The 13,275-nt window shown below is 43.6% G+C and overlaps 1 protein-coding gene across 1 annotated transcript in view; it reads left to right on the top strand.

Moving 5' to 3' along the window:
- The window catches only part of DNAH9 (dynein axonemal heavy chain 9), a 380,960-nt gene that overhangs the window by 261,863 nt on the left and 105,822 nt on the right, over positions 1 to 13,275 (top strand). Inside the window, exons 51-52 of the mRNA XM_003818106.6 lie at positions 9,620 to 9,739; positions 12,085 to 12,273. Coding sequence (XP_003818154.4) covers positions 9,620 to 9,739; positions 12,085 to 12,273 — 309 coding nt within the window. The remainder of the gene's footprint in view (positions 1 to 9,619; positions 9,740 to 12,084; positions 12,274 to 13,275) is intronic.

The raw sequence follows: 13,275 nt of genomic DNA, 5'->3' as shown, positions 1-13,275 counted from the left end.
TTCAAGATGTGTTAGTCTATTCTTGCATTACTGTACAGAAATACCTGAGGCTGGGTAATTTGTAAAGAAAAGAAGTTTAATCGGCTCACAGTTCTGCAGGTTTTACAAGAAGCATGGTGCTGGCTTCTGGCGAGGCCTCGGGAAGCTTACAATCATGACCAAAGGCAATAGGGAGCCAGAATGTCATTTGGCAAGAGCGGGAGCAAGAGAGAGAAGAGGGAGGTCCCACACTCTTTTAAACAACCAGATCTCCTCTGAACTAACTGATCAAGAACTCATTTACCAGCAAGGGAATGATGCAAAACCATTCATTAAAGACCCGCCCCCATGATCCAATCACCTCCCACCAGGCCCCACTTCCAACACTGGGAATCCCATTGCATTTCAACCTGAGATTTGGAGGAGACAGACATCCAAACCATAGCACAAGATGACACTCTTACCCCTGCCTTCAGCTCCCTTCCTTCTACTTCCCAACTTTTGTTATTACTGCTTATCATTACTTTTGCTTTGTAATCACCAAAACTGAGAATACATTCTCTTCTGTAACCAAAATTAAGTGACCCATGCTCTGTCCATAGACTGATCTGCAAAGTTAAAAAAGCAATAATTCCATTTCTATTCTGTGAACGTTGTCTATATTGTTCATAACAGATCTAGAATTACATTCTCTTGTTTTCCGCAGTCTCTTCACCCCCGCTCCCCAGAGTTTCTACTTTCCTTTATTGTCTCTTTCTCTTGCATTAGTTCCTTTTGCATAGCATCCATTATTTCTAAACTTTCCGTTTACAATTAAGTATTCTTTGTTTGTCCTTCTTTGCTGCCACAACCTTTCTCTCTCTTATTCTGCTATGGCTCATTCTCAAAGAACGTTCTCAGAAATGTTAAGGAAGAGGTAAATTTTCTGCATTGTTATTGTCTAGAAATGTCTTCATTTTATTCGTAAACTGAACTAACAGTTTTGCAAAGTCTTGAATTCTGAGTTGCTAATTTTTTGTGCACAGAACACTGAATTTGTTGTTGTTGCTTTGTGTTTTGTTTTTTGTTGTTTGTTGTTTTTTTTTTTTTGAGACAGTTTCACTCTTCTTGCCCAGGCTGGAGTGCAATGGCACAATCTCTGCTCACTGCAACCTCTGCCTTCCGGGTTCAAGCAATTCTCCTGCCTCAGTCTTCCGAGTGCTGGGATTACAGGCATGTGCCACCATGCCTGGCTAATTTTGTATTTTCAGTAGAGATGAAGTTTTTCTATGTTAGTCAGGCTCGTCTCAAACTCCCGACCTCAGGTGATCTGCCCACCTCGGCCTCTCCAAGTGCTGGGATTACAGGGGTGAGCCACCGCGCCCTGCCAGAACACTGAATGTTTTATGCTTTTGTCTGGTGAGAAGTCTTGTGGACAGTCAATGTCTTGTTCCTTTGTGTATGCACAGTTTCCCCCCTTTCCTTGAAGTCTTCTAATCTTTTCCTTTTGGTTCTTGATGTCTGAAACTTTACATTGATGTGCTTAGCTGTCATTCTTTTTTTTTTTTTTATACTTTAAGTTTTAGGGTACATGTGCACAATGTGCAGGTTAGTTACATATGTATACATGTGCCATGCTGGTGTGCTGCACCCACTAACTCATCATCTAGCATTAGGTATATCTCCCAATGCTATCCCTCCTCCCTCCCCCAACTCCACAACAGTCCCCAGAGTGTGATGTTCCCCTTCCTGTGTCCATGTGTTCTCATTGTTCAATTCCCACCTATGAGTGAGAATATGCGGTGTTTGGTTTTTTTCTTGTGATAGTTTACTGAGAATGATGATTTCCAATTTCATCCATGTCCCTACAAAGGACATGAACTCATCATTTTTTATGGCTACATAGTATTCCATGGTGTATATGTGCCACATTTTCTTAATCCAGTCTATCATTGTGGGACATTTGGGTTGGTTCCAAGTCTTTGCTATTCTGAATAGTGCCACAATAAACATACGTGTGCATGTGTCTTTATAGCAGCATGATTTATAGTCCTTTGGGTATATACCCAGTAATGGGATGGCTGGGTCAAATGGTATTTCTAGTTCTAGATCCCTGAGGAATTGCCACACTGACTTCCATAATGGTTGAACTAGTTTACAGTCCCACCAACAGTGTAAAAGTGTTCCTATTTCTCCACATCTTCTCCAGCACCTGTTGTTTCCTGACTTTTTAATGATTGCCATTCTAACCGGTGTGAGATGATATCTCATTGTGGTTTTGATTTTCATTTCTCTGATGGCCAGTGATGGTGAGCATTTTTTCATGTGTTTTTTGGCTGCATAAATGTCTTCTTTTGAGAAGTGTCTGTTCATGTCCTTCGCCCACTTTTTGATGAGGTTGTTTGTTTTTTTCTTGTAAATTTGTTTCAGTTCATTGTAGATTCTGGATATTAGCCCTTTGTCAGATGAGTAGGTTGCAAAAATTTTCTCCCATTTTGTGGGTTGCCTGTTCACTCTGATGGTAGTTTCTTTTGCTGTGCAGAAGCTCTTTAGTTTAATTAGATCCCATTTGTCAATTTTGGCTTTTGTTGTCATTGCTTTTGGTGTTTTAGACATGAAATCCTTGCCCATGCCTATGTCCTGAATGGTAATGCCTAGGTTTTCTTCTAGGGTTTATATGGTTTTAGGTCTAACGTTTAAGTCTTTAATCCATCTTGAATTGATTTTTATATAAGGTGTAAGGAAGGGATCCAGTTTCAGCTTTCTACATATGGCTAGCCAGTTTTCCCAGCACCATTTATTAAATAGGGAATCCTTTCCCCATTGCTTGTTTTTCTCAGGTTTGTCAAAGATCAGATAGTTGTAGATATGTGGCGTTATTTCTGAGGGCTCTGTTCTGTTCCATTGATCTATATCTCTGTTTTGGTACCAGTACCATGCTGTTTTGGTTACTGTAGCCTTGTAATATAGTTTGAAGTCAGGTAGCGTGATGCCTCTGGCTTTGTTCTTTTGGCTTAGGATTGACTTGGCGATGCGGGCTCTTTTTTGGTTCCATATGAACTTTAAAGTAGTTTTTTCCAATTCTGTGAAGAAAGTCATTGGTAGCTTGATGGGGATGGCATTGAATCTGTAAATTACCTTGGGCAGTATGGCCATTTTCACGATATTGATTCTTCCTACCCATGAGCATGGAATATTCTTCCATTTGTTTGTATCCTCTTTTATTTCCTTGAGCAGTGGTTTGTAGTTCTCCTTGAAGAGGTCCTTCACATCCCTTGTAAGGTGGATTCCTAGGTATTTTATTCTCTTTGAAGCAATTGTGAATGGGAGTTCACTCATGATTTGGCTCTCTGTTTGTCTGTTGTTGGTGTATAAGAATGCTTGTGATTTTTGTACATTGATTTTGTATCCTGAGACTTTGCTGAAGTTGCTTATCAGCTTAAGGAGATTTTGGGCTGAGACCATGGGGTTTTCTAGATATACAATCATGTCGTCTGCAGACAGGGACAATTTGACTTCCTCTTTTCCTAATTGAATACCCTTTATTTCCTTCTCCTGCCTAACTGCCCTGGACAGAACTTCCAACACTACGTTGAATAGGAGTGGTGATAGAGGGCGTCCCTGTCTTGTGCCAGTTTTCAAAGGGAATGCTTCCAGTTTTTGCCCATTCAGTATGATATTGGCTGTGGATTTGTCATAGATAGCTGTTATTATTTTGAGATACGTCCCATCAATACCTAATTTATTGAGAGTTTTTAGCATGAAGGGTTGTTGAATTTTGTCAAAGGCCTTTTCTGCATCTGTTGAGATAATCATGTGGTTTTTGTCTTTGGTTCTGTTTATATGCTGGATTACATTTATTGATTTGTGTATATTGAACCAGCCTTGCATCCCAGGGATGAAGCCCACTTGATCATAGTGGATAAGCTTTTTGATGTGCTGCTGGATTCGGTTTGCCAGTATTTTATTGAGGATTTTTGCATCAATGTTCATCAAGGATATTGGTCTAAAATTCTCTTTTTTGGTTGTGTCTCTGCCCGACTTTGGTATCAGGATGGTGCTGGCCTCATAAAATGAATTAGGAAGGATTCCCTCTTTTTCTATTGATTGGAATAGTTTCAGAAGGAATGGTACCAGCTTCTCCTTGTACCTCTGGTAAAATTCGGCTGTGAATCCATCTGGTCCTGGACTCTTTTTGGTTGGTAAGCTATTGATTATTGCCACAATTTCAGCTCCTGTTATTGGTCTATTCAGAGATTCAACTTCTTCCTGGTTTAGTCTTGGGAGAGTGTATGTGTCGAGGAATGTATCCATTTCTTCTAGATTTTCTAGTTTATTTGCATAGAGGTGTTTGTAGTATTCTCTGATGGTAGTTTGTATTTCTGTGGGATCGTTGGTGATATCCCCTTTATCATTTTTTATTGTGTCTATTTGATTCTTCTTTTATTCTTTATTAGTCTTGCTAGCAGTCTATCAATTTTGTTGATCCTTTCAAAAAACCAGCTCCTGGATTCATTAATTTTTTGAAGGGTTTTTTGTGTCTCTATTTCCTTCAGTTCTGCTCTGATTTTAGTTATTTCTTGCCTTCTGCTAGCTTTTGAATGTGTTTGCTCTTGCTTTTCTAGTTCTTTTAATTGTGATATTAGGGTGTCAATTTTGGATCTTTCCTGCTTTCTCTTGTGGGCATTTAGTGCTATAAATTTCCCTCTACACACTGCTTTGAATGTGTCCCAGAGATTCTGGTATGTTGTGTCTTTGTTCTCGTTGGTTTCAAAGAACATCTTTATTTCTGCCTTCATTTCGTTATGTACCCAGTAGTCATTCAGGAGCAGGTTGTTCAGTTTCCATGTAGTTGAGCGGTTTTGAGTGAGTTTCTTAATCCTGAGTTCTAGTTTGACTGCACTGTGGTCTGAGAGATAGTTTGTTATAATTTCCGTTCTTTTACATTTGCTGAGGAGAGCTTTACTTCCAACTATGTGGTCAGTTTTGGAATAGGTGTGGTGTGGTGCTGAAAAAAATGTATATTCTGTTGATTTGGGGTGGAGAGTTCTGTAGATGTCTATTAGGTCCGCTTGGTGCAGAGCTGAGTTCAATTCCTGGGTATCCTTGTTGACTTTCTGTCTCGCTGATCTGTCTAATGTTGACAGTGGGGTGTTAAAGTCTCTCATTATTAATGTATGGGAGTCTAAGTCTCTTTGTAGGTCACTCAGGACTTGCTTTATGAATCTGGGTGCTCCTGTTTTGGGTGCATATGTATTTAGGATAGTTAGCTCTTCTTGTTGAATTTATCCCTTTACCATTATGTAATGGCCTTCTTTGTCTCTTTTGATCTTTGTTGGTTTAAAGTCTGTTTTATCAGAGACTAGGATTGCAACCCCTGCCTTTTTTTGTTTTCCATTTGCTTGGTGGATCTTCATCCTTTTATTTTAAGCCTATGTGTCTCTGCATGTGAGATGGGTTTCCTGAATACAACACACTAATAGGTCTTGCCTCTTTATCCAATTTGCCAGTCTGTGTCTTTTAACTGGAGCATTTAGTCCATTTACATTTAAAGTTAATATTGTTATGTGTGAATTTGAACCTGTCATTATGATGTTAGCTGGTTATTTTGCTCGTTAGTTGATGCAGTTTCTTCCTAGTCTCGATGGTCTTTACATTTTGGCATGATTTTGCAGCGGCTGGTACCGGTTGTTCCTTTCCATGTTTAGTGCTTCCTTCAGGAGCTCTTTTAGGGCAGGCCTGGTGGTGACAAAATCTCTCAGCATTTGCTTATCTGTAAAGTATTTTATTTCTCCTTCACTTATGAAGCTTAGTTTGGCTGGATATGAAATTCTGGGTTGAAAATTCTTTTCTTTAAGAATGTTGAATATTGGCCCCCACTCTCTTCTGGCTTGTTGAGTTTCTGCCGAGAGATCCGCTGTTAGTCTGATGGGCTTCCCTTTGTGGGTAACTCGACCTTTCTCTCTGGCTGCCCTTAACATTTTTTCCTTCATTTCAACTTTCGTGAATCTGACAATTATGTGTCTTGGAGCTGCTCTTCTCGAGGCGTATCTTTGTGGCGTTCTCTGTATTTCCTGAATCTGAATGTTGGCCCGCCTTGCTAGATTGGGGAAGTTCTCCTGGATAATATCCTGCAGAGTGTTTTCCAACTTGGTTCCATTCTCCCCGTCACTTTCAGGTACACCAATCAGACGTAGATTTGGTCTTTTCACATAGTCCCATATTTCTTGGAGGCTGTGTTCGTTTCTTTTTATTCTTTTTTCTCTAAACTTCCCTTCTCACTTCATTTCATTCATTTCATCTTCCATCGCTGATACCCTTTCTTCCAGTTGATCACATTGGCTCCTGAGGCTTCTGCATTCTTCACGTAGTTCTTGTGCCTTGGCTTTCAGCTCCATCAGCTCCTTTAAGCGCTTCTCTGTATTGGTTATTCTAGTTATACATTCGTCTAAATTTTTTTCAAAGTTTTTAACTTCTTTGCCTTTGGTTTGAATTTCCTCCTGTAGCTCGTAGTTTGATCGTCTGAAGTCTTCTTCTCTCAACTCGTCAAAGTCATTCTCCATCCAGCTTTGTTCCATTGCTGGTGAGGAACTGCAATCCTTTGGAGGAGGACAGGTGCTCTGCTTTTTAGAGTTTCCAGTTTTTCTGCTCTGTTTTTTCCCCATCTTTGTGGTTTTATCTACTTTTGGTCTTTGATGATGGTGATGTACAGATGGGTTTTTGGTGTGGATGTCCTTTCTGTTTGTTAGTTTTCCTTCTAACAGACAGGACCCTCAGCTGCAGGTCTGTTGGAGTTTGCTGGAGGTCCACTCCAGACCCTGTTTGCCTGGGTATCAGCAGCGGTGTCTGCAGAACAGTGGTTTTTCGTGAACCGCGAATGCTGCTGTCTGATCATTCCTCTGGAAGTTTTGTCTCAGAGGAGTACCCGGCCGTGTGAGGTGTCAGTCTGCCCCTACTGGGGGTGCCTCCCAGTTAGGCTGCTCAGGGGTCAGGGGTCAGGGACCCACTTGAGGAGGCAGTCTGCCCGTTCTCAGATCTCCAGCTGCATGCTGGGAGAACCACTGCTCTCTTCAAAGCTGTCAGACAGGGACATTTAAGTCTGCAGAGGTTACTGCTGTCTTTTTGTTTGTCTGTGCCCTGCCCCCAGAGGTGGAGCCTACAGAGGCAGGCAGGCCTCCTTGAGCTGTGGTGGGCTCCACCCAGTTGGAGCTTTCCGGCTGCTTTGTTTACCTAAGCAAGCCTGGGCAATGGCGGGCGCCCCTCCCCCAGCCTTGCTGCCGCCTTGCAGTTTGATCTCAGACTGCTGTGCTAGCAGTCAGTGAGACTCCGTGGGCATAGGACCCTCCGAGCCAGGTGCAGGATACAATCTCCTCGTGCACCGTTTTTTAAGGCCATCGGAAAAGGGCAGTATTCGGGTGGGAGTGACCCAATTTTCCAGGTGCCATCTGTCACCCGTTTCTTTGACTAGGAAAGGGAACTCCCTGACCCCTTGTGCTTCCCGAGCGAGGCAATGCCTCGCCCTGCTTCAGCTCGCGCACGGTGCACTGCACCCACTGACCTGCGCCCACTGTGTGGCACTTCCTAGTGAGATGAACCTGGTACCTCAGATGGAAATGCAGAAATCACCTGTCTTCTGCGTCACTCACACTGGGAGCTGGAGACCAGAGCTGTTCCTATTCGGCCATCTTGGCTCCTCTCCATTCTTTTCTTATATGGTGTTTGGCATGTAAAGATTCATTTTCTTCAGCTCTAGAAAATTATTTTGTATTATTTCTTTGGTAAATTCCCTTCTGTTTACTGTTTACTCTTATTTTCTGGAAAGCATACCTGTCAGATGTTGAACCTCCTAGATCAGTCCTCTGTTTTCTCCCATCTTTTTGTTACTGTTTGTTTTCTTATGCTTTTCAGGAAATTTCCTCAAATTCACCTTTTAACCTTTCCCTTGATTTTGTTATATTTTATATTAACAACAATAGTGATTTCCACAAGAGCTTTTTTTTTGTTATTCTCTCTTCCTTTTAATAACATCCTGTTCTTGTTTTGTGGATGAATCATCTTGAATCTGTCTGAGAAACTGTGAAAGTTTTAACTTTGTTGTTGCAGTTGCTGTTTTTGTTGTTACCAAAATTCTGCCTCTTCTTCCTAGGTCATTTTTTTCATCTTGTTTAACTTAATCTAAGCCTGCATTAAATCTCTTCTTGTCCTTTCATGTTTACAAGAGTAGCGATCAAAAGCTAATTCTAGGTCTGCAGGCAAGGGCAGAGCTGGTTGACTGGTAGAATTTGTTTTCAAAATCTGATGAGTTATGCCAAGATGTAGCACCTTTATTCTCTGCCTCTATTGACTTTCTTACATGGTGACATAGGTGACTGGTAGCATTGCATACTGTGCATGTGGATGGAGATATGAGGGCAAGAATCAATAGGCTTCCAATTAATCCTCATATTTTCATCTTCCCCTTCAATCACACCTGACATTTCTGAGATCTCCAGTTTGTATAGGGCTCTGTGTGCTGATCAGTTTCCCCTTTGGTGAACAACAGCTAACTCTAAGTTGTCACGTCCTCTGCCCTGCTCCAGCAGTCTCCACTTCTTCAACAGTGTGGTCCTCCATAAATCTGTTGGACTCCCTCACCCTCCAAATGGCCCTCACCAATTTGCTTGGTGTAATGGGCTTATGACTATTTTAATTGCTTCATAATCATTTTAGAGAAGTCTTGGGAAGTGTAGGAGGTAAATGAGCATGGCCAGTCTGCCATCCTTAATTGGATGGCCCACCACCTGCTTTTTAAACTGCTTGGATGTTTAAGCTTGGCCCTACGTTGATTTCTCTTGTGCCTTAGTAATGACCAACAAAGCAGCCTGAACCCCAGTTATTGCACAGACCTGAGATGTATTTGGAGGTATCTGCTGTGTGTCCATGTATCTTTGTGTGTAAAAATATGTACTCAGAGGACCACAAAAGCTACATACTTCAATTTTAAATTCTTAATACATTTTTAAATATTGAAATTATGTCTTTTTTATGTTGCTATACATTGTGTTAATGGGAGAGACTAGATGAGGTTAAGTAAAAGTTACCTTGTACTCTAGGACCTTAGAGCCAGTGAAGGACTTAGATTCCAGACAGCCCAGCCCCAGACTAGCTGCAGCAGATACTGGCAGTTGTCCTCCCTGGCCCACGTGGGTTGCTGTTGACCTTTTTCATGCTAACCCCAGTTTTGATGTGTTCTTGCTTCTAATAGCAGCACCTGCACCATTTTGTCAGGCTACTGGAACCCATTTTTCTCCAACTCAAGCAGAGGCAGAATGTATGCACCCTTCCCCCCATCCACATCCCTCACACCTCGTAGCGTTCAACACCTCAATGACTGCGGTGGTGGGGTATGAAGCTCAGCTCTCTCATCTTGGAGTAGGACATTTCTGGATGTCCACTCCACCCTCCCACTGCAGGATCAAGATGAAGTCCTTGCTAGGACCCGCCTGAGATCTTCCCTGAATGTGCTTTCATTTCCTTCTCTGCCCTGCTTTCCCTGGTCCCATAGGAATGCCCCTGCAGAGTGCTTCCTTCAGAACCACCTCCATGTGAACCCTCATCTAATGAGCACTGGTAGTTACATGGGCTGAAATGACTGATGGTCCTTGTATTCCTTCCTAAACAGCACCTTAATGAAAACCTGGCAAAGCTCACAGCCAGGTTTGAGAAAGCAACAGCAGACAAACTCAAATGTCAGCAAGAAGCCGAAGTGACCGCAGTCACAATCTCCCTTGCCAATCGCCTGGTGAGTGTAAGCCACAGCAGCCCGAGCTGTAATTATATTAGCAGGCTTGTCAAATGCCGTGGAGGTGCAAGATAGATGAGCACAGCACAGCAGCGCTTTGATTTGGAGGGAAGTATTAAAATGTGCTGAAATGCAGGAATTGAGTCCTGAGGAAAATGTGGATGCATAAACCCTAATCTGGTCAAAGGAGTTTTCTTATAGACATGGTTGGGAGGATGGGAGCACTGGATCTATCAGGCAGCTCATGCAAAATGGTAACACATTTATATTCATGTGTATTGACCAGAGGAAACATTACAAGACAAAGCTAGCATTTTATAGGCAAACCGTGACATTCCTATCTATGTAACATTTCATTATAAGGGTGTGGCCAAGATTAGGAACTGAGATAGAAACAGAAAAGAATGAGACCTACTGACCCTGAGTATTTCAGAAAACACACACAGACACACATATACACACATGCTGCAGCCTTCCTGGGAAATCAAGTCTGCAGGTCAGGACAGCGGTGCTTGTGTTATGGGTGTTTGTTTCTGCATAAAAAAATTACTCCAAAGCTTAGTGATTTTGTACAATAACCATTTCATAATATCTCACAAGTTTGTTGAGGGCAGGGCTCAGCTGGCCAGGTTTTCTGCTCCATGTGGCCATGACTGGGGTCACTTGGTACATTCAGCTGGTGGCCGGGCTGGAGACCCCTGAGACGACTTCCTTCACATGCTGGGCATCTTGGCAGTGATGATTGGAAGGGAGGGTGCAGCTGGTCCTCTCTCCCTTCCTCAGGGCCTTTCCACGCATTCCCTCTAGCAGGGTAGTCAGACGTCTTACACAGTAACTCAGGACATCAAGGACAAGTGTCCCAAGAGGCAGGAAATGGAAAGTCCCAGTATCTGAAGGCCTGGGACTGAAAACTGGCACAACAGCACTTCCGCTGTACTCTACAGGTCAAAGCAGTCACAGATTAAAGGGCAGAGAGCACAGACAGCAACTCTTAATGACAGGAATGTCAAAGAATTTACGGCCTTTTAAAATCTCCTATGGCTTGTATTTCTCATCCCACATATCAGCTAAGACTCTGCAAAGCAAGTCAAATGGATATGATTTCTCTTCAAGCTAGAGACTTTACAGCACCCTCCTCACCAGTGAAGGGAAGTACACTCCACACCTGTTGACATTTATTCCAGCCACCACTGAATTACACAGCGGAGCCAGATGTTTTAATCTGGGGAGCAGTGAGTCATAGCCATCACTGAATGGAGCTGTGATGTAATGAAGACCTGCCATACCCAAATGTGTGTCTGTGCAGTTGTCACTGGACCAGCTTCTGTGTGGCTTTGAGATGATCCATTTAGCTGAACAGTTCAGTTTAGAGATAGCAACTCTTGCCAATGTGCAAGAAGTCCTCCAGATCTCCTAGCTGGCCTGCCTTCCATTCACCTCCCTGCTTGGTTTCTGAACTTAGCACAGCCTTCTCTGCCTGGCTGGAGCACTTTCTGAGTCAGTGCTCGTGGGAGGCAGTGTGGCACTCTGCTCTAGGAGTCAGGATGTTCAGGCTCTGAAGCCACCCCTGTCTCTACCGACCTAGAGATTCTGGTGAGATATTTGGACTTTCTGACCTTTGTGTAATCTGAAAACAGGCATGTGAATGACTGGGTTGGCAAATCTCTAAGGTCTGTCCAGACTCTGACGTTCCATGATGTTATCATTAGAAGAAAAAATAAAGGGTGAGTCCTAACGCAGAAGCAAAGCTCCGCCATACCACTAACAGTCCTCTGTAGAAAGAATGGCTCTCCTCCCAGGGAGACTGTACCAACCCAAAGAGGGCTGGGGGGTCAGGACTTTGTACACACCCATGACCTTACCATGCTTCTCTGTGTCTCAATTAGCACATCTGTCTCCTCGCCCGCTGTGAATTATTTATGGTGCATGGACTTGATTTTGTTTATTTTCATTTCCCCAGCATTTGGAAAGGAGAAAGAAGTGGCTAATTTTCTAACATGTTCCACAGACCAGGTATCGTGCTAAATAATAAACATACATGATTATATTTCATCCTCTCAACAACCCTTTGATTAAGTGGTATCAGTCTCCACACACAGAAAGAGCAGAGTCGAACCCTGTCATCTTTCCATGGTTCATGTGATGCATGACACAGAATGGGGGCTTGTGTACTGAAAGCTTTGCTACAGGCAGCACAAATCCCCATTGATGGAAAGGGCCATATAAGTGATATTCTGCCTCTTCCCGCTATGAAGCGTGCAGTGGGCGCTCTCCATGATGGAATCACGGCTCTGTCACCTACTGTGTAACACGCCTCCTCTCCTCTCTGGCTTTTGAAATGGTAGGTTGGAGGACTCGCTTCTGAAAACGTGAGGTGGGCAGATGCCGTGCAGAACTTCAAACAGCAGGAAAGGACGTTATGTGGAGACATTTTACTTATAACGGCTTTCATTTCCTACCTTGGCTTCTTCACAAAGAAATATCGGCAGAGCCTCCTGGACGGAACTTGGAGGCCCTACCTGAGCCAGCTGAAAGTACGTATGGCCTGAATTTCTCCCGACCACATCAGCCTCTGGGCACCAATGGGAAGACATCATGGTCATAATTCACATCCTCTGGTGTCCTCCTGCACACTCACCCCCACCACCCCCTGAGCACCAGGTGTGAAACCTGCGTACCCGTGTCCTTCCACACTGCCTTGCATTGCTGCCCACTGCCCTCCAGGCCACCTGGGGGCAGCACCTCTCCTCTGAATGCAGTCCTCCATGGGAACACTAGTCCTCTTCCCCGCGGGCTGTCTCCTAGCAATCCTTAAAGCTGTGAAACCTGGGAGATAGAAAAAGAACCATTTTCGTCTCTGATCTCCCCCCTCCAGAGCCAGACTTCATAGGAGCAGTCAGGGGAAGTTCCATTTCCCAGATCCTACATTGCACCTTGTTACTGGGCCCTAGAGCTACACAGCTTGTGCCAGTGACTCACAGATTTCCTTCGTCGGCTTCCGTCCTGCATAATCCCATGAACAGCTGCTCACATGCTTCTTATTTGGGCAGTTCAGCTTGTCCTCTTCGTGTGGCTAGGTGGATGTTACTCCCAACCCATCCCTTTACATCACCCGCCCCCCACCCCCTGCAGTGTAACTAAGTGGAGAAATACTGGTTTCCCATTAAAGGGGATTCAAAGCTGTACTTGGACACGAGCATCAGAAGTCCTAATATTTTCTTGGCACTTTCGCATCACTTATAGCAACCCACAAATACTCCCTGTGTATTTAGTGTGTCCTACCACTCCACTATACAGGAGGCACACAAAACGTTCAAGACCGGGATACCTTTGGCAAGTTCCCAGTCCACTTGAGGAGATTAGGCTCATAGAAGTCAGCGAGGGTGGGCCGGGCGCGGTGGCTCACGCCTGTAATCCCAGCACTTTGGGAGGTTGAGGCGGACGGATCACGAGGTCAGGAGATCGAGACCATCTTGGTTAACACGGTGAAACCACGTCTCTACTAAAAATACAAAAAATTAGCCGGGCATGGTGGC

This window comes from Pan paniscus, chromosome 19 (genome assembly GCF_029289425.2).
Source record: "Pan paniscus chromosome 19, NHGRI_mPanPan1-v2.0_pri, whole genome shotgun sequence".
Taxonomy (NCBI): domain Eukaryota; kingdom Metazoa; phylum Chordata; class Mammalia; order Primates; family Hominidae; genus Pan; species Pan paniscus.
Note: the sequence above shows the minus strand (reverse complement) of the source record. Positions and strands in the feature narration are given on the sequence as shown.